Source organism: Bombus impatiens, unplaced genomic scaffold, assembly GCF_000188095.3.
Source record: "Bombus impatiens unplaced genomic scaffold, BIMP_2.2 scf_0872, whole genome shotgun sequence".
Lineage (NCBI taxonomy): Eukaryota > Metazoa > Arthropoda > Insecta > Hymenoptera > Apidae > Bombus > Bombus impatiens.
In genome coordinates, this window is record NT_177291.1 from 126,677 (window position 1) to 149,491 (window position 22,815).

Below are 22,815 nucleotides of genomic sequence, written 5' to 3' on the forward strand. Positions count from 1 at the left end.
GTATTATAATTGGGCTAGCCCGGCCCTATTCGAGCCGGCGCGCTCCAGACAACTTGGCTAACCTATTTAGTATCTAGGAAAAGTTATCGAGCGTTGAAACCGCGTCGAACCTGCCCTGGCCCGTCTTTGTCGACACATGCGGAATTAGCGCGATTAATAGCATTAACAGGATTAATTGGTTTAACGGGGAGGGCGACGCGAGTGACAGAGTGTCTCTGCAAGCTTTGCTTTATGCTGTGTGGGGGTGAGAATTCATGTGAATGACGGGTGATAGAGAATCGAGCGAATGTTCATGCTCGAGTATCGGTAGCGGATTAGGGATTGAAGAGAATGCACGACGAGAGTTGCGCGGCATAGCGCCACATGAAAATTTGGTTGCCCGTGGAAGAATGTGTATTGTACGCGTGGAATTTTTGAGAGCGCTATAAAAATCGTTGAAGAGCTGAGAGAGTCGAGTGGGAGTCAGAGAGGCGGATAAATTTGAGAGAATTAAGTCGTGTCGAATGAAAGCAATTGTTATCCTACTATTTCTACCTGTTATCGTCAAATATCGCCCTGTTATTCCATTTCATATTTACCGAGTGGAAATCTATTTGCAACCTAACATTCCTACACTATTTATAGTTTGCCCATACTACTTGTACCACCGACGTATCGCGCAAGTGAAAAAAGATCGATCGGATCGGCTCCAGCGAAAAGAAGAGTCACCATCAATTTTACTTGGCTACTCGAGTGTGAACTCGACTTTCGTTCGATTGATCATTTATTCCTTAAGAGACTGTAAGAAAAGCGATGAAATATGCAAAGTGTGCATGCACATATTTTGCCACGATGTGCTTTCGTACACGCAAAGATCAGCCTGTGTAAGCCCGGCTGAAACGCTGCTGACGAAAGTGTCAACTAATCTTTTTTCTTCTTTTCCCCTGGCTCGAATTAATATCTATTTAGAGGACAAACACAAAGAGCCGAATGCAAAAGCGAAGAGCAAACGCGCAGCGTCGAAAAAGTTTCTAACACGGCTGTGCATCGCTTATTACCGGATCGAACAAATATTTCACCGGAAACAAAGCGAAGAGTCAAACGTTTTGCCTAAAGGGAATTCGAACGATCATGATGCTTTTCGCCATGTTCGTTACCTTTCGAACTGTCAACTTTTCTCTCGGTTCATCGTTGCAGAATAAATATTTACACCGAGGAAAATCTTGTTTAATTGTCGTGGGAGAAGAATAAACTCTAAAGGGAAAGAGGAGATACGTTGGCTGAAGACTGACAAAGAATCGAGGTTAAGTGGACATCAACTTTAAGCACGACCAAGACTCTTGCCGCTTCCGCGTCTTCCAAGTACTAACAAACCTCTTTGGGAGAGTTATAGGTCTCCTAGATCGCGCAATAAGTTGCACATATTAAGAATTTGCGACCAATATTCTTTCTTGGAGAAATATTCGGTTACGACGCGTTCGTTACAAAAGACATACCTAACATACGCGAAAGACATACCTAATTCATTTGGTTGCGATTTAAAATTGATTTGTTTAATCGAGAAAAAAATGTTCATTTTACTGCTCGTGAAAATTGTTATCTCAGAGTAATTTCTACCTCAAAGTCAAGGGGTTAACCCGCGTCAAGGGGATAACCAAGCTCGTTAGTTATATATTCATTAATATTTCACAGCTCCAAATTAACTCTAAATTAATCCTGATTCGGCAAACGGCAAACATATAAATCCTGACGTTAGATATCCCCTATGATTTCATTTTACGATCTCGTGATTGCCACAATATCTTTCACCCATGATTTGGTATATCGATTGAAATCTTAGCCTGCGATTTACAGTGCTGGTGTAAGGGTAGACCAACGTCGGAGATTAAAGAAACGATGGAAAGAATTCAGCGATTACGGGGCGGAATTCGTTAGAAAGACGCAAAGCACGAAATACAACGGATGTTGAGAACAATAGATTCACACGGAGAATGCTTGTAAAAGGTCTGGCGTGTTGTAGAATCGGACGCGAATAGGCATTCCGCAAAGAAGAATTTGCATCGCAAATGCACCATTAGTTTACTCGTAACTCGTCCCATTAGCTTGCGACGGCTGTTTTATCTTTCGCGTTTCTTTGTTTCTGCTTTCGTACTCGTATCTCTTTTTGATTCTTCGACTTTCGTAGCGGCGGCAAGTGTAACCGTGAGTAAAACATTATTCGGAACGAGGAACATAAATTTTCTAATTTTTCCGACATTTCTCCTTCCTTTGACCACGAACCTTGACGAACAGTTTTATGGCAATAAGCGAATATTTTCCGACGAAATGCCAACGATGTTTCGCGTGGACGCCGAAAGAACTACACGTTATGATGTACATAAAGTATAAAAAGTCTGTTTGAACGCTTTAGATTCTTTACATGCGCGGATTTTATCGAAAACTACCTACGTGTATCATTTGTCTATAGGATAGTTCACATGAAATAGAGCGTCAGCGTTCTTTTATTTCGTGTATCGTGTAACTTGTTTGAAATAAATTTTTTAAATTTATTGAAAATTTTACAGAATATTCTTTGTAATGACTCAATGAACATGTAATGTAAATATGTAAATGAAAATGTAAGTACATACATTTAAATTCGAGTCATAACATCAATGTAATCTTTGAACAATGGGTGCTAATAATCGATTAATGGGTTGTTCTTCGTTGGTTTTTAAAATTCTCCTTTGCGATGACAACCTTAATGAGTAATATGTAATGAAAAGGATCTGAATTTTATAAAATTCAGGACGAAAGTGATTCGTGGAATGTAACGAATTGTATTTCGATTGTAACGAAATATGGAAAAAGGATTAATATCATCGTTTCTCTATCGTGCGAGTATTTCGTTCGTGATCGATTACGAATTCTCGAAGAAACATTCTCGAATAAGGCGTTGAACTCTGCGAACGTTAGGCAAATGTTTGGTATATTTCACCGAATTATCGGTTAACGTTCCGGAGTAATATATGCAGCTCATCGGTTGCACGTTTGTACACGTGTAACGTGCCTATATGTTTACGTGTAATCATGATCGATACATCGTGATACATTGCGTATTATCAGCAGAGGCAACGTGTCACGAACACGTGACCATATTATTTAATAAAATTTCGCCGTTTTCAATCGATGGCATTCTACGTGTTTATCCAAAAAATTCCAGTATTCCTATGGAAACGTATATTTTGTACATGCATAAACGAATTTTCTTCCTACATTGTTTTCACTGCCAATTTATTTTATATTTCATAGTCGCCCGCTATTTCCCGCGCTCCCAAGATCGAGTAAAATAAATTTCCACAGGTGAGAAAATATAGAAAATACCTATATAAAGAAAATATTGATAACTGCGTCACTGTTATTTCAAACGAAGCATGAGAAATATATCCCTTATTAATCAAGTACGAGATCACATAACGTTGTAGAAAGAACGTCGTAGATGAGCGTGCGCGTAACTGGATTGTAACTTAACCAACGTTAACCGAGGTTATTTTTACATCGTAGGAAAGAAAGGCGATAATAGCGCACAGTAGCGATTTCTCGAATGAAACATGAAGCAACAACGCGTTGTAACCATGGTGTTAATGTGCGTCCATAGACTGTTATATTTCCCAGTGGAGACATGGGGGCAAGAAAACGGAGATGTTACGCTGCAACCTACTCGCACATTAATCGAATGCGTCTACCTTCTCATTTTCTCTCTATTCCTGGCCCGTTTGGAACCACTCGAATAACGTTTACATATCGCAAAAACTATGGGAAGACGAGACACGAGCGACGCCCGAGAATTGCGATATTCCTTCCAACGATATCGTAAAAAGAATATCGTTCTGAAAAAAATGTGTATAACACGCGTCTTCTTCCTATTTTCTTTTATTTCTTTTTACCTTCTCGAATACCGTATGCAAGGTATATGCGATGCAGTTGGAAACAAAAACGAGCGGTATTTAAATAATAAGCTGGAATCTGAATTTAAGAGGTTATCGAGTGAGAAGCAATACTTGAACAATAGCTGGCCGTTGTCTGATGCACGAGAAATATGCAGCGATGGACGAGGTTCGCGTTATCGAATTTTCCTTGCAAAAGGCAGTGGCGGCAACCAGCTTCCTTTCTTTCGACGTCGGCCAGCAAGATTCGTCGAACGCGTCTACTAGATAGGAAAACCGTTGTTTGCGGAATGGATCAGAATGCGGAAGCGTCGTATTACGAATTCCATGGCTTGTCGAAAAGCAGTAGGAAAAATGTGGAATATCAGGAAATACGCGTTCGATCCAGTTGCCTCCTAGCTGCACCGATACTTGGCTCGATGTAGTCCACGTGTACATTTACCTACTGTTCGATCGCATCGGAAACGTACGAGCCGAAAAGTAAAAGGAACAGAAGCATAGCTTTCAGTGTATCGATGAATTGTTAGCTGATTTTGATAAGCTGGTTTTAAAATAGAAATTAGGCCATGGGATCAATCGATAAGTTCGTGTCGATTTTCATAGGTAATTCTTTCATAGGAATTTTTGTGCTTGTTTATGGTGTAAAAGTTAAGCTAACTATTGCACATTCTCTGAATCGCGATACTTTAATTATACTTACTAGTATCTCTGCGTATAAAAACATTTTATGCATTCGTGTCATTCCATGTTTCAGTTTTATTTAGATTAGAAAGACAAAAATGCAATGCAAACAGCACAAAACAAAGTATCTACCACTAACGAAAAAGTGCTATTCGTGAAGGGGTTGTTCGCGAGTGGTTTTCTAGATATTTAGCTCATGATTTCAACCTTAAAGGTCAAGAACCGAAGACATTGGTTGAAGAACGAACGGAAAAGTAATTGTACCGATTAGAAATAATTCTACTTTCCAAGATACGATGCAAGTCTCTCTTACAATGTAAGTCTCTCAAAGTCTGCAACAAACTTATGAAAGACACGATACATAATTCCGTTTGTCTTGCAACAGTTTCGAAATTCGTCGCTTCTTGTGAACGCGCGAAACAAGGAAGCCTTTATGTAATCGTGCGGATTGAGGACTCGTTAGGAAATTGACGCTCACTCCAACAACGCTAGGCCAACAGTCTTTGCTAAACCTGCACACAAAGCGCGTTGACAAATTTCACAAATAAATTACAGTTTACAATGACGAAGAATAAACACGATTGTTCGATAGATTCATCCGCTCGTAAGATTGCGTTCCATCTTTCCAAGTTTCCTTACTTTCCACTGAGTTCGTTGGTTCCGTTTCGCTTCCAATGTAACCAACGAGAATAATCGAAGATCACGTCCTCTCTCTCTCTCTCTCTCTCTCTCCCTCTCTTTCTTTCTTTCGCATTCCTAATTGGAGAAACAAAGGTACGCAAAGATAGAAACACTGTTGTAGGTGTGTCACAGTGAACGTCGGCATCCGTTAAATGCTTCCCTTGCATGGACAAAGCTCGCCATTAGTTCGCCCCTTTGAGAGAGAATTATTCGAGGACAAAGGAAGATCCACTAGCTAGATCGTTACTTTCGTATTCATCGAATGCACTTTACCCTTTGTCGGTGTTTTATTCCCCCTGATACGTAAATGCCAAACCTATCGATACCGGTTTTCGCCTAAAATCATTCCGATCGAGAAAAGCCTCATCCGAGATCGTCCAACAAAGAACGTCAACCAAACTTTTTAATACCTAATATTGAAATTATCTTTTGACAAGATATTTTAATTAAAAGATCGTTAAGTCCGTGATTTACAATATGCTTTGATATCCTGCCACGCGGTTGCTTAATATTTTCAATATTTACCGAATACGATGCGTTTATGAGTGAATACGTATTTTTATGTTTTATATCTCCTATGGTAGCGACTTGATTGTGGGGGACGAGAAATAAAAGCTATAAAATAGCCAAAAAAAATTCAGAACAATTCGTGCCAAATACATACCCAAGTTTTATGGCGTACACGTACCTATTGTATGGAAATTATTCGCGAGCATATATCATTGTTCGAAATGGAGATTGGATTCACAATGAACATGTTAATCGGATAAATTTTCTACGGCAGATGTAGTTTAGCCTCAGTTCGTTAACATATTCATTGGGTATGATACGGATTCCAGTACTTTTACGTCATGTATATCAATTTAATTACGAAGGGCAGAAATTAAAAGTTATAAAAACGAATTATATCGAAAATTATTTTTTCGAAAATGCTATTAAAAACGCGAACATGTTAGTAAAAATAATCGAGTAAATATTCTCTACAATTGTTTGCAACAGACGTAGGCTAGTTTAGCGCATCGACACGCGAAACTTTACATTCCTTCATTCGGTATCAGTTGTTCGCTCGACTCCTGGATTTTGTCCAGGAACGCGTGTTCTTCCTTCTAGGAGATTCTTAGAGATCGACCGGCGCAAACACTTTGATCGAGTTTAAACCGGACGAGGTTCGTTTAGAAAGCACGCGAAATCGCAAGATCGAGAGTTTCGAAGCCGCGTCGAGTATCCACTTAAAGTCGCAAACAGCCAGGCAAAAATTAGCCTGAAAGCTATATAACTTTATCGATCGGAAGGAAAAACAGGAAGATGCAAGAAATACGTATCCGTGTATAAGTTTTGAGAGGTGAGGCTTGCCAACAAAACAAGCTAGAAACTTTCGAGCTCTCGTCTATTACACAAATACCATCGGGAATTTTCGATTCGCGGTTCGGTTCTGTGCTCGTATCGATTCCGGAAACAACTATTTTATGATTTTCAACGAGTTCTACGTATGTGTATTATAGTTTCCTTCTAGTGTTTACGCTTTTCACGCGAAAACAAGTTGTTTGGTTTAGTAATCGGGAAATTACATGGCGCGATGCAAATTTGAAGGATGAAAAGTCGAGGAAGGAGCGAAACACGCTCGAAAACGAGGAAATATCGAGTGGGTGGTGAATCGCAGTTATGAGTGGAGCGCGGTAGGTCGATCAATCGAAAAGCAAAAAGTCCATTGTTGGAGACGATTCTTCTGTAGAAAGTTTTTCAAGAATTTTCTCTAAACTAGGGAGAATCGTTATTTATTCGATACTATGTGTACGTATATATTTCCTGGAAAGAGGATCGCCAGTTTCTGCAAAGGATATCTTGTAGTTCGCAAAGTTTCACGATATAATACATTTACCACTGGACGAATTTTTGTGTCTTGCACACAGCGCTTATTTCAAAATGATATACACAGCTATCACAGAACAGAACATCTAAGCATGAATCTCGTTTATTTTTAGTAATATTACACAATTTTTAAACTATGATCTAAATTGCTCAGGTTAAATCTAGGTCGTGACGATAAGCAGTGAAAATAATTATCCTGACAAATCCGTGAAAAGAATTTGTTTTATAGTTCCTTCTTCGAGCTTCTTCTAAATCTTTATGTTTTGGCAAATATATGCTTTTCCCATGTAGAAGGTGCTAAAATGCGTTCAAGTATAATTTATGTCATGATCTTGAGCATGATATTGACCCATTGAACGTTAAACAAATGATATAACTCTGAGAGAACTCGTTAAAGAAGATAGTAAAGTACCAAGCTACAATCAGTAGTGCTACGTTTTGGCCCATTTTGAATGTAGCGTATCATCTCGTAACGGTCTTCATTGTCAACGTAAATCCTATCTTTGTACCGGAGGGAGGCTCTGTAATTACAACTAGTAAGCCAACCGCGTATCCGGCTTCCAAAACTTGCCAACTCCGTCTACCGAGTCGCGGTACTTTTTCCTCTTCCGTCACGCTCTCCTTCCTTTCTCTCTATTTTCCTACCTTTCCGACCTACCAAACGAAAATCTAACTAGCAACCGTTTACGTTACATTCGAGTTGAAGTTTGCTTCCACCCTCTCTGTTCGATAATTTGCATGATGAGGATTAACGTTCCATCTTCCTAACTTATGACCAATTGACGTCCGTATGAACGTTACTCTATCTCTTTTCGAATACGTAGCATTACCAGAATCAGGAATACTATGTGTCAAATAGGGCAATCGGAGTATATATGTAACACATACGTCGAAATTTGTCAGAAGCGACAATTCACACACGGACGGTTCAAAGGAAACAAGAATGGCAGCGTGAAAAAAGCAACGCGAAGTAGATTGTGACTAGATCGAGACAAGGAAGCGATAGGTTGAAAATGACGATAAACGAGCTGTATGTCGCTGTGCGATACGGTGAGATAATATTTGCTACTCTCTCGAAATGGATTTCGCGTCTAGCCAGCAGCTGCACTTCTCTACCAGGTGTTCGTCCGTGAATATAACGCGCATCGATTACGCGAGTAATCGCAAACGAAACTTCTATCTTTATTAATCGCGTGGAAAAAGTGAGATTTCCGCGAGGAAATTTTACACGTTGTTACATTCTCCGATAAAAAAAATTCAATTTTCATTATCCTGGCGAAAAATTCTAAAATCGCAAAACAAAAGTCTATAAAATGCAGCTCTGTCCTTCTCGTTTAAAAAGCCCTATCTACCATTCCCAAATATCGAAGAAAACTGAACTTTCATAATTTCTTTTGCGCCATAAATTTTGCTCACCTTAAATTCGATTAAAATTTTAATTATCGTCGCGTGTGATACTTCGATCGAACTTACGTATCTCGATTGTACGGATGTGATTCGCGAGAAGCAGCGCGTATCCATAGAAAGTTTTACCGATCTTCTACACTCGGTTGCGCGCTTTCTCTTGTCCTATCCTCTCGAAATTTTGGTTCTGCGAAAATACAAAACGTGACCTACTTTTCGACCCATTTTCGCGGTATCCACGGTATTAAACGCAACTGGATTTATGGCGTTCTAATTATTCCGTAGCTCGTTAGATAATACAAATCTGGGGTTCTCGTCGGGAACCGGGCTTCAAACCATACTACGTAATTGTGGACATTTTAATTAACGAGGAAATTCGATTACGTTAGCTACAGTTACGACACTGTTCAACGATAGAACCGAATAAACCGCGAATTAGGAGAACGATAATAGTTGAGCATCGTGATACCTTATACTTCAAATCGATGATCATCGATACAGTATGCTGTAATTTCGCAAGAACTAACATCCTCCGCGAAGATTCCTTAAGACTCAGATTACTCGAGGTATTTGTATTCAAATGACTCGCAATCAAGCGACTTGGTTAATGAGAACGAACGTAGAAACTTGAAAAGGGTGTTTCGAGCTGAGTCTGTAAATATGTAACGGATTCATTAACTAACAGAGTTTTAAGTTGCTTGAATTTTATAAGGGACAGCTCTATGTTTAAATTGTGTTTACTGGAAGAGAGGAAAAGGTACAGAATTCAAATTCAAAAGAGCAAAAGTTTATTACTACCAATATTAGTAGTAAATACATTTTATCGCAGTATAAATTCATAGTACGTTTTAAAAGGTGACCTGATTTTTGTCGATATTTAATTGGTTTACTTAAATTACCGGAAAGTGAAGTTATCTCCTTATTTCGGTAGTGTCTTCAATTGCGCGAAAGTCTACTGAAATAAGGCTCTGGCCTGTGATTTCTTGTCCAGATCGACGCTATCTTGTCCCATCGTTATCGCTCTACTAACTGATATCGTGATGAGATACGAACAAAACGTTCTCGTATCGCAAATGCACCTCTACGTTCTCTTTAAAACGAAAGAGTTAGACGTTCGAAACGAGTTTAGTTATCTCGACGAGCGGAATGTGGCGCGAAGCGACGACGCGACCGCAATATGGTGATCTGCCGGAAAGAGCGAAGCGGAGGAGGGGGAGTGAATAACAGAGAAACGAAAGAGCGGATTTCTTTCGAGTGTCCCTTTAAATCCAGCCACCGGTTGGCGGGGAGAGGGCCAGAAGACTAGACGGACGAGTGGAGGTAAAGCGGCACATAACAGCGAAGGGTGAAGTGGATGAGAGCTCCAAAAGGACCGAACCTCTCGACGGGGTTGAACTTTGAAATTCCATCGCAAACATCTCACTCCCGGTGAACGGGACCAGCCGCGGGAATGGCCTGGGACGATCGTTATATACTCGAATAGGAGACACAGTTCGGGTTAGCGATGGGCATTCGCCACTTCGTTTTGAAACTTTCCAAACAATTTTCTTGAAGCAACGCTCGTTTCGTTGTAACTCGAAGTATTAAGTCTGTCAGTTTCGACGTTTTAAAGGCACACACACGTTGATCAGTAACGCGTGTTTCTTAACGTGCGATAAGGATGGACGTTGTCAAATTGTTCGAGATTTTTCCGTTTCCGACGGTGGCATTCGCGCTCTTCTAACCTCTAACTCCTCCCTTAGACCTTAGGGATTCGCTGTGTAGCTACTCGAAAAATTTTTTCCCCAGAGTACTCTCGAAACTTTCAAGATTTTTGAAACACCGAGTCGAGATTGTACGAGCGTCTAAGGACTCCCGAGTAACGAATAACATTCGAAGCGTGCCGAATCGTCTTCAGGCCATCGCTAGCTACTCCTACTAGGACGAATCGAATTCTCCCTCCTCTTTCTCTATTCTTTTCCCTTGTCCGCCAGTGTTATTTGCTGGAATCGTAACGACGACTAACAGAGATTTAGAAATTCCAGATTTTTAGCCAAAAGATCGAGCATAAACGACGTTGAAGCGATCGTTAATGACTACGAGATTCTGAAATAATTGAATACGAAAGAGATGTTTATTACGTGTAATCGTCTATTGAATCGATTTCAACCAGACGCTTTTATTGACGAGGATTGCCTGCGAAAAGCAATTCCAATTGGATTGGATATTTTAACTGTATAAATTGGATGACTAATTCTACCAACTTTAGCGAGGATAGACTATTTGAGGGACTTCAGTGCTTCTCCACCGCTGATCAACCTCTCGATTCGATCGTATGAGTCTCTCAATGCTGTTTCGTTGCTGCCGTTTCGTTCCGGTGTTATCTGCTATCCGATGTTGTTTACTATTAATTAAGTTTAGAATTGATGGAAATGTATTGGGACGCCAAAACAATTTATCGTACCTCGAGACGACACTTGCCGCAGACTATAGAAAGAGAGAGGAAACCATTCGATTGCTCGAGATCGTGCTCATTACGTCGAGCTAGCGTAATTTCTTCGAAACGAAGATTTTTATCTTTTAACCACTTCCAAGAAGTCTTTAGCTTTCGTTTTCGGCAAATCGTTTTTCCCTCTTTTTCCCCTCTTCCTTCTCTGTCTTTACCTTTACCCTTTCAACCTCACGGGAACCAAGTTTTTTGGTATTCAACGCGATCCGATAACGTAACAACTAAATGATGTGATTGAATGTAACGCAATTTCGATCATCCTTTTTCTCCCGAAAGAATGTCATTTGTTGTGTAGCGATTACAATGGCGTGACAATTACAAAGGAAAGCAATCATCCGTAGAATACATTACCTTAGATTTATTACGCTCGACTCGAGAGACTCGATTCTAATCGAGGATATAATTCAAGATCACAGGAGAAAGAAATCACATTTTTCATGTTCTACGGGAGAACTATTTTAAAATTCAATACGATCGAGATTGATAAAACGTTTAGGATGATAAAATCCGCGATATCAGTCAAGGAAAAGTGTCGATGCGTACTCGGATCGAAACTTATCGGATATATCGAGTTTTTTATTAACCAGGAGTGAATCAAGCGCAACATTTTTCAAACAGATTTTTCAGCGTTTCGATGCATTTCGAAGATACAGTTATCTATCGTACGTTTTACTTTACGAAACGTGATTGATACAGTTAATAAGACTTCCGTAGTAGCCGTCGATCAGAAATTTGCCAAAGAGACCGATCGACGGTTTAAATTCGCGGGAAGAAATAAACGAAGGAAATTCAGTCGACCGAGATTACCATAGATCGATTTTTCTACCATCGCGTCGACTTTCCATTGCGTTCAGATTAAATGGAGAGAACAAAGAAAAGAAACGAACCTCCTGGTAAACGGGGTTAAAGAAAAATTATTGGAAAAATTGAGGGAAATAAAGTGCGAACGGAAGCTATAAAACATGGAAATGTGTCGAGAAATGTTGAAATGATAGAATTGACAACCAATCGTGCGAATTTTTGGTCGAATACAAACGATATATCAACTTTGGACGATGATAGAAAAACCGCTGACACTAATTAATTAATGGTGATAAATCAATTGACGGGGCAACGAAATTACAACAAATGGTGCATATTTGTTTAGCTGAAAATAGCAAATAATCATTATTGAAGGACCCGATACATATGAGCTACGTGAATTCGTGCGAATAAATACTCGAGTACGTTCGGTCAAAGAATAATTGAATAATCCACAATTAATTGTATTCGAACTGCAATCGCTAATGAGAATCATATTACGACCAAATTTTCATAGATATTCGAGCATAGAGGGGAATAGGATTTCCATCAGAATATTTTATTCTTTGAAAATATGACGTCTTCGACATACAACATCAAAAGTCCCAATGAAAATCTATCGTCATTATCGTAGATCAGCAAAGAACTCGTAATTTTTGATACACAATATTTTACAATTCTTTGACCGTGAAAAAATGATCAGACATTGTACAAATAAACATCGCCAAGCCCTTAATCACTCTAATTACCCTACTCACTTTCCCGAGTAGAATCATCCTCTTATGGGTCAGACGCGTTGTGCAGTTCGTTCATAGCTCCTAGATATAGCATAATTTAGTAACTAAAATAGTTAAATAACAAACTGCGTTAGTATATATGGTGTTCAGAGTGGCTGCAAGATTTAAAATGAAATTGCGAAAAATGTTGGAAACAGTAGAATTTGGTTTTTACGAAGATCAGATATTTTGATCAATCCAGATAATTCCGCTTAAAAACCAGAATCATATACACCTAACTGTCGCTGCAAGGTACTTATATTGCGAGTCTATTCTTGCAACGTCTGCTGCTAATTCTGCAAGGCCTAATTTAGCCAAGAGGGCGCGGCTCCGAGCTCCCCTACAAGAAAGGTGACTCGCGATCGTTGTCTTGTCCCGTACGCTGTATCTAGAGTGAAAAGAATGACTTCCGCGTTGCCCTCCCGGGACAAGAAAACCCGTTTCGATCGTTCGATCAAACTGTCTTGGCTTTCGGGACCGTGTATGACTTTCCTACGAAAACTTATTGTCTGAATGTCTATTCGAGATATCAGCTCCGTCACGAGACGTCTCGATATCGGTTAACTTCGTAGCGGCTGCAAATTGACTTTCGTCCACGTAGAATTCCAAGTTTCCTCGCGTTCGTTCGTTTAATATGATAACGTGTCTTTTTTGCCGACGAGAAAGGGACGAAAGACATCAAAGAGAGAGATAATTAAAAATACGAGGTAATTAAGAAACAGATATATTATAAAAGTCAGAACAATTAATTCGTGGATAGATTTAAATTTATGTTCTTGCGGAAATTAAGCAAATAGGAACAGTAAAAGCATTCGTTCTCAAGCTTTTAACGGACGATAAATATGTATGCATATGAAGCTCGTCCGGATTAAGTTTTACACCCAGTTTCAAATGTATTATCGTCATTGTTATTTCCACGTTTTCCATTTCCGGTGAATTAAACAGCTCGCGTATGTATCAACTATTTAATTTTACAACACCGAACGATACAGAATTGCGGCACGAGGACGTCGTTTTTCCTTCGTTGATAAAGCATCGTAATTTATTCTGGCTTTTTCGTCCGAATCGACCTAGCACGACGAGGCCGATGCACGTGCTCGCCTTTATCACTCAGGGCTACATCGCGGTGTTTTGCACGCACCGTGTCACGTCGCATCGGGTGCAACCAGTTTACGTTTCTTTCATTCTCACTTAATCCAGTCGCTTCATAAGCTTTCGTCTATGACACGCTAACTAGAATTTTCTTTTGTCCGTGTCGTGTATATACATAAAGTTACGTGCTGAAACGTTTCTTTTTCTACTTTGCTCCCTGCTCTTTCCACCTTCTTCGTTACTCTTTAAACATTCATGACCAACCGATGGAAAAACCATTCGCGCCCGACGACAAGGAAAGTCGCGTGAACATTCAATTTGCTCGAGCACGCAACGAGCTCGGATTTCCTTCCGCGAAACGAACTCAACGAATTATTCGCGGAGCGGTTAAAAGTCAGCCAATTTATTCGCGTCGCGTAGCCGTGGGCGCGAAAACTTGGCTAAAAAATATCAATGCTCGCGAATTAGCAGCAGCTGCGTTACCGAGCTAGCAACATAGCTGCCTGTTAGTTTTTGCGGCGGAGAGACAATTATATTAGCGAGTTTACCCAGTGGATCGATACTGCACAGTCACTGAGTCAAGGTGAGCTTTCTCCACTCTCCTTCTCTCTCTCTCTCTCTCTCTCTCTCTTTCTATTTCCCCCGTTCGAACGCTCCTTTTATCCTTTGCGTTTCTACCCCCTCTGACCGCGTACGACCTGTCGTTCTTCTTCTTTCTCCCCCGTTTTTATTAACCTCTTCTAACGCTCCTATCTCGCTTTTTATTTCGTTAACTACGAATCACGCTAAGCAACTGATAAGAAAACGAATGGACGAAGGAATCGTTGACCCGTGGAAAAGAGCAAACGGAAGTTGAAATGGCGAGTAGAAAATGGGGAATGGTAAATGGCGGGTTCCGGATGGTCACAGAGTATAATTTATCGGCGAGAATGTTCGTGGCTCTGCAATAGCTGGACCGTTATTATTGATCAGTGAAACTGTAGGTCGCGATTATCTGCGGATCGATCACACCTCGCGCACCTACCAAATCCCCTTTTCTTCCACATCGTGTATCTCCCTAGGCATTGCGTTCGAGTCTCCCAACATTTTCGGATCGCGCATACGCTGCCTTCTCCAGCACGACGACGACAACCACGCCGCCACAGCCACCGCTGCTTTTATCCTTCTCTTCGTGTACCCGATGCGATGTGACACGATTTCTGGAGCCCCTCCCTAGCGATACGTCTTCCAACTTCCCGACACGACGACCAACTTACTTACACGGGTCTAGCCATTGGTAGTTATGTTGGCGGAAGGGAATCAGCTACGCTTCTGCGTGGCGAAATCGAAGTATCTATATTGCCTTTGCAGATTGGTTATTTTTGGCGAGATGTGTTTCAGTGGCAGAATTCTGAATAAATAAAATTGCAACGATTTTATCCCTTATAATCGAATTGTTCGGATGTCACGCTGGTCAATTCCATAAATCGAAATATAGAAATACATCGAATACAAAATGACGATTACAAACGATACGTTTGAAAATGAAATCTATGAAACTCGGATTTCACGGACTGCAGAGACTTTTTGGAAATGTTCATTGCAAATCTTTGGGAAATATGGAGCAATGTTTCGAATAAGCTGATGGTAATGTGGCAACAGTAATTATGATTTACATATCTTTGCGAGATAAATGCAGATTAACTTGGCGACGGATCAACCTAAAATTTATCACGGTACTCGACCGAAAACTTGCTAAACGAACTTACCGATGAATAAACCAAAGTTTAAGCGTTAAATCCTCCATGCCTACCTCCGGCTGATTAACATTTACCTGGTTGTGAAACTTGGTCGCGTCATTTTTGCTTAGTCGCGCCCCGCCGCGTCACTCGAGTTCGTCCTTTTCAGCGGTAAAACTGAATTTTTAAACGTCCACTTTACAGGTTTGCAATGCCTTTTCTTCGAATTCTTCTTTCTGCAAATGACGTACCACGGATCAAATACACGAAACAATTTCTACTTTTATTTTGCGTTGATAAATCTCTACCTTTTGAACTTTTTCGATATAATGAAGCGCAAACGTAATAGAATTTGAAATAGCCAAATACGGGAAAGTATTTTTCAATGTGTCACGTGCATTAAAATACTATTACGCCCGGGGTAAATCGATTTCGAAGTTCACGCTGTCACGGTGTTTGCCTTTCTTTTGCTTGAATAAATTGCCTTGCGATATTAAACAAAATTCTGCTCGTTGTTTCGATCTAACCAAGGCACGGAGGAATCGAAAAACTGAAATATTATGCGAGAAAGATTCAATTTTGCCTGGTGGAAGGATGGACTGAAAGAATTGGAAACAATCGTTCACTGTTATTTACGATACACCGCGAACATGCCCAAGCGCCTATTGAACGAGACGCAATTCGTTTACCTATTCTACTTGGTAAGTTCCGTAGTAGAATAATGGCTGAGATTTCGTTTAGTTGTGCCCCTACACGTGATGGAAAGAAGTATGACCGAAAATTCAGTATTGTTACGTGTTTTATAGTATCGGAGAATTTAAACAATGAAATTAATTTAGATTTCTATTGTCATGAAAAAAGTAATAAATTTATATTTATAGAAAATCAATATAATAAATGAAAAAGTTATCAAACAGTAAAGGAAATTGGTATCGATATCTGTAACATTAATATCAAAATTAATAGTGATTAAAATTTAAAATTAGTTTTAAAATTAGTTTCAAAATTAGTATTGATTCAATATAGATAGAATTCTGATATTCTGGAATTTCTGATATTTATCGAAATTTGGTCGAAGCGATTTTAAGGCAGATCACCGAGATAGATATTTAAACGTTTCCCTAAAACAATCGCAATTCGTGCTTGATAATGGAAATGCATTTTTTAAGAGCTCGATTGCGTTGTTATTGCAACAACGAAAATTCCACTTGTCACTCAAACGTCGCGTCGTTTCGAGCCATCGATACCACTTTAAAATATTAGATTTAATGTTCTGAAGCGTGTATCGAAATATCGAATGGAGATAGGTAATAAATTTGTTCATTGCTCGCAAACGATCCTCCTGCTGCATTACGTATTTATGATTCGAGTCCACGATATTTGCGATCCACGTAATTTGCGAAAACTTTGAAAATTGATTGCTTGTCGAAATTTCCTTTCCACCTTTTGAGCAATTTCCAGAGAGATCGGCGAATAGAAAGTAGGATTTTTCTTTCTTATCTTGCATCTTGCGAAAGAGCCGTTGCTCGCCTTTATGCGATTTCATCGTTCTTCTAGTTTCTTATCTACGATCTGACAGGAAACGCGATTTTTTCAAAATCCGCTGATTCACCTCGCGTAATAATTTATCTCGTTCAACGATTCAATCCGCAAACGTTCCTTTAGAACGGAGATAGGTAGATGATTTTATTCGAATAATGGATAGCGAATGCACATGACGAACATCGATTTATTCCGATATTCAATCCGGTAAATATATATTCTATTCTTATTTTGATAATGGTATTTACATTTATTAAAATAGTTGGCCTTTATATAATATTTACCAAATTATTGCTAGTAACAAATGTGATTCCAGTGATAATAAACTAGATGAACATTCATCGAATAAAGTCATTGATTTCAGATACGAGAGACCAGTTATTTATAGCTTGCATACCACTTTTTCTGAACCGTTCCTAGAACGTTAGTAACCCATGTGCATCTAACGTGTATTACCAGATAAGGTAGATGGTGCGTTTCAATAATTTATATCGCGACAGTTCCTATCAAAGCAACTTGAATTCGAATCACTATTTCTCATAAATGCATAAAAGTCACGAATATTTGTATAATCAAATTACGAACAACCTTCTAATTTAATCTATTAAATATAAACTAATTACGTTGAAATAAAAGTTGAATATGACTAGGGTCATAAACTACGAAGAAATTTAAACAAATTTTCGAAATCGATGACAGAGATTCCACGAATAGATATCTTTTCGGCGGCCATTACTACGTCAGGGCAGGTAATCAAGAGAATTTGACCGTTATGTGATTACGCGACTGTCAAACGCGTATTACCAGATATGGGTGCCTGCGCGTGGACAAACGATCGAAATAATACGAAATATTACGTGTGTCTGATCGTTCTTGGGGTCACGTCGAAGGAATTCAATAAACACTCATCTCGAATCCAGTTTTCCCCTTCTGTTTTTCTATCTTTCCATTTACGAGAAGAAAGAATCGATCGTTCGAGAAATCCTTCCGACGTGACGTAGCGTGCTACAATTTTATAAAACTTCAATTCGGAGCTCCCTTTTCGGAGCGATCGCGATTTCTCTGCTGTCAACTAGTTAGCCGGAAATCGAGGAACAGGTATGAAGAGAATGAGAAGTAAATGAAACTACGGGCGAAACTATGACGTCAGCAATCCGACTTTTTCTTCGTCCAGCAGCAAGGTGAAAAATCATGGGAAAGCGGAATGGGGCTGGTGGAATTTTCGAAATAGATCGCTCTCTGTTCTACGCTTTTCACTCGGCGATTTGTAAACTATCGCCAACCAGATTTATTACGTTTCTATGAAATATGGTCACCGGAAAAGATTCATCGCTTCTCTGGGTTGAAAAATCGTTCGTTTCCTCCAATTACTCTAAGTTACTTATTGCTTGCTTATTGCCAGACGATATAACACGATGCAGATACGAATGGAATGTAAATTAAAATCCGGATTTGCTCGCTGCGAACGTTTCCACATGAAAGATATAAATGGACGAGCATCGAACTGCGATAAGCGCGAGTCTTTTTCGAGCGGAAACATTTTGAGAGTCATGCAATTAATGAATTATTGTCGTCTCGCCGGGAAACGGTGTCGACAGCCTTAAGCGACACGGTAAACTTTCAACGACGAGCGAACGCTAAGAGCGCTAAGTGCTCTCTTTTTATATCGATTAACATCGTTAGTGGTAAGCGTCGGTTATTTTCAACAAAGACGGAAAACGGTGATCGTCCACTGGTACTTTTCACGGCTGACCTGACGCGACATTTCGAAAAAACTTTGCCAAACGCGATCTATTCCGATCGCTGATTTCCTGCTCTTCGTCGTTCCAAGCGTCTTATATTTATTAGCTTCGTAATCGGTTCCCGTTTGTAGTTCCGTCGTGACAAAGAATACCGGAGATTTCGATATTCAGGAGATTACAATTAAAAGGCTTCGCGACGAGAGTCAAGGAAGTTTCGTTAACGTGAAGCCGTTTACACTTGAAAGATTCAGAGCCAGAGAGACACTTGAAACAAACTGTTTCTTATACTCAAACACGCCGGCATCTTATTTGGCGCTCAAAGCAACGTGCTTAATGCATTTCTACTTTTTACAAACGATATTTGTTCTCGTGCACGAGGCCGGAATTGCAGCTCGTATAAATGCCTTGGCAACAAATTACTAAGCTACCTAACCAGAAGATTGAAAAGTAAATACCCATCAGAGTTATTAATAATGTAAACCTCTTTACATTCACGACTATAAAATTCAGACAGCTACATTTTCGACATCCAAAATTTAATACAGCGGATGACACGAATTGTTAAATTAGAACATAACTCTTCGCAGTTTTATTTTTTAATTATATAGATACAATTATCCTGAAATAGTAGAGATGGAAATATCTAACAAATAATATTCTTAGATTTTTCAGAACTGTACAACAATAAGAAGTTACGTTCGGACATAAACGAATTGATTTGGCTTAAGAAATATGTCTGCCTACGGAGGCACTTAGGTGAATCTAGCCACTGGCGAGCAATGGAATAAAAACGTCGAAAAAGCTTCGTTTTCGCTACTATTTTATGAAGCACAAAACTCTTGGGAACCTACTGACCCATATCCTTAAAAAGGCAAGTGTGACGTTTAACACGTATGAAAATTTTCCATGTATTGGACGAGCACGGCGAGATTTATAAAGTTGATTGGTAAGAGATCAGGACCGGATATCTGCACAGTATCGAGACCGGAACCGACCTCTCGATCGATCGACGTATCAAACGTCCCCTATATATTTCTTTACCCTCAAAAATAACTCACATGTCGACACGTTTCTCCCGAGCGAATATCGATTGTCGACGAAAGGGCAAATCGTATTAAAAATCGTGAAATGTCACTTTTTTCTATCAGTATATAATAAAGTATTTTTAATAATGATAGTAATAATAAAAGTAAAGAAGAACATTCCAACAGTCGTATATTATTTTTCGCCATATAGAACTGCGCGTGTATTCATTACGCTGTCATCTATCGGTTTGCGCTTTGAAAGTACGAATCGAGTTAGGATAGAGCGACTCGAAAGTTCCGAGTAGCATCTGCGATAAATATGAAGCGAAGTTAAAGTGTGTAGCTGTGCATCGTCGGTTTATTAGAAAAGTGACACAACTGAAAGAAGCGAAGTTTTCAGGACAGCGATTAATAACATGACCATTTATGGATGAAAGGATCCGAGCTATTTTTCTACGACTTAGGCAACAGTCCTTGGGTTCTGAGAAACAGTTCACTTTTAGAGTCAATTTCTGCAAATATCTCAACATCGATGATATCCCGAATGGCTCTTCTATTAAACCGCGTCGGAAATATTTCCGATATTTTCGCAATCGAATCCCGTGTGGAATAGGAATGTCAGATATTTGAAAGTTCTTAAAACGCGTATGCGCCATTTCTTTGTTTTATAGCGAATCGATCTCCAAGCCGAGGTGTGCTTAAACGCGAGGATGACGCGATTTGAACGGCAATGTAATTTTAACATCCTCTCTTTCCCTCGTGAAACGCCCCAGACACGTTTCATTGTCAGTATTCGCAGCTGAAAATGACGATATCATAGTTTATGAGAACGTTGAGAATACAAGTGCAAGGATAAATTGGCCCCGGTTATTCGAGTTGATATTTTTGCATGCAACACGTAAACCAGTTGCGCCGTGCACGATAACGAATAAATTGATTTTACGGAATATATATATGCGTAATAGATTTTTCGGTAAAGTTCGGCGCACCGTACGAATCTAATGAATATGCATAGGATAAATAAATTAAACGAGTAAGATTGTGTCCCGAGGTTAATTCTAGCGGCGCTGAATCGAACGAGCAGCTTGAAATTATTAATTCGAAACAGCTCGACGAGAATCGAGTGTGACCTGACGATTTTTCTTCGTAGAAAAATTCATGTATCAAACTGCCGCGAGATTAATATATTCTGTCAACAACTGAACATGTTTCCAACACATCAACATTAGACGTAGAGATTTCCTACTAGTGTGAGATAAAAATTAGATTAGAGAAACATGCAATTCGAAAAGCAATGTTCAACTGTCGTAGCCGCGTATTGTCACGGCGTTTATAGGAAATTTCACGTTTATGCTGGATTCATCCTGGCCAAAACTGTTCGTGCAGTATGCAGGACTGTCGCGAAGAAGCCCTTTAATGTACCTTTGATGCGTCTTCCGGACGAACAGTGTTCGCTAACGACTTCACTCGCTGCACGTAAAAGTTCACGCTGCTGGTGAACATAGTTTGCAGATTGTTCGCAAACTGCTCACGAGCAGCAGCATGGATGCAAAATTACACACGTAAACGTAGAATAAATGAAATGACGGGCGCTTACCTCTGTGTCGTTCCACCACATGTGCAGTCGGTAGTTTTTAAGGACACGGCGATTCTCGTTGATATGATCAACAGCGAGCTTGACCGAAGGCATGACACCACGACCGATGTGACTCTCGGGCACGTGACTACCGTACGGAAAGAATCCGGCGATGTAAACGTCTCGTTTTTTCGTGCCTATATTCTTCGGCCTCTGCCCGGCGCAGCCGAGCATTCCGTCGATCCACAGGACGAAGGCGCAAAGGTAAGCGGCCGTTAAGAGACCAGGCCAGCATCGGCTAGAACTGGTTCGTCTTGAAACCGTAGCCATCCTTCTCTTCTACTTCGCTCGAATACTTTCCGAGTGTCTGTTAGAAAAGCGAGACACGATCTATCGATTACCGATTGACACTTTTAATTGGCTTTATTAGCCGGCTTCCGATTACTCAAGCAGTAATCTTGCCACCGGTTCGTACTATCTCATTGTGCGCGTGTGCATTGGAAGCGATCGCTTTTACCGCTGCTTAAATTTAATGGCGACGAGGCAACTTAATTGACTGTATCAAACGGCCACTCTTTCATTTTACTTTTCTCTCTTTCTCTCACTCTTTCTCCCCCCCTCTCTCTTTCTCTCTCTCTCTCTCTCTCTCTCTCTCTTTCTCTCCCTGTTATTCCCTCTGGAACGCGTCGTTGCTCTCGATCTTTGTTAACGTCGCGTCTATTATGGTTGACTTCGGTGTCGATCGTGCTCGCGCGGGCAACGCGTAAACGTGCGATTTCATTCTCGCGATCACCTGATATGCGATCGATGATACTTGTACTCGTTCGACGCGTTTCACTCGCTACTGTTTTTACCGATACTGCCGACTGGACTGGACCGCCGCCGCCGCGGTTACCATTCACCGAGGGATGTTCTTTTAACGTTCAAACGTTCCACATGTTTCCGTTTCTTGGTTAGCTGTTGTTGCTGGAGTTGCCGTTGATGGTGCCGCCATCGCTGCTGGTGCCGCTGTTGCTGCTGCCGTCGCCGTTGCTTACACGCTTCCAGATTACCTTCCATCTTTTTGCCTACGAAATCTTTCCGCGTTACCGAGGCAAAAAAAAAAGGTGTCTACACGAATCGCCTACAGACAGACTTAATCTCGTAAAACGGACAATCTTCCGAAGGAAGAGACTCTGGAACGCGTCGTTGCTCTCGATCTTTGTTAACGTCGCGTCTATTATGGTTGACTTCGGTGTCGATCGTGCTCGCGCGGGCAACGCGTAAACGTGCGATTTCATTCTCGCGATCACCTGATATGCGATCGATGATACTTGTACTCGTTCGACGCGTTTCACTCGCTACTGTTTTTACCGATACTGCCGACTGGACTGGACCGCCGCCGCCGCGGTTACCATTCACCGAGGGATGTTCTTTTAACGTTCAAACGTTCCACATGTTTCCGTTTCTTGGTTAGCTGTTGTTGCTGGAGTTGCCGTTGATGGTGCCGCCATCGCTGCTGGTGCCGCTGTTGCT

The 22,815-nt window shown here is 40.4% G+C and overlaps 1 protein-coding gene across 3 annotated transcripts in view; it reads right to left on the minus strand.

The window, feature by feature from the left end:
- Nucleotides 1–22,467, minus strand: part of LOC100741596 (gamma-aminobutyric acid type B receptor subunit 2) — a 63,373-nt gene extending 40,906 nt beyond the window's left edge. Inside the window, exons 1-2 of one of the 3 annotated variants that reach the window (XM_024370637.2) lie at nucleotides 21,322–21,425; nucleotides 15,511–15,651 (exon numbers count right to left, since the gene is read on the minus strand). Coding sequence is in view for 2 of the 3 variants with exons in the window: in XM_033323253.1 (XP_033179144.1) it covers nucleotides 21,322–21,630 (309 nt within the window). In the remaining variant the exon portion in view is untranslated. Of the gene's footprint in view, nucleotides 1–15,510; nucleotides 15,652–21,321 lie in introns of all 3 variants that reach the window. The other 2 variants (XM_033323253.1, XM_003492843.3) reach the window with 2 other exon arrangements.
- Between the last annotated feature and the right edge of the window lie 348 nt (nucleotides 22,468–22,815).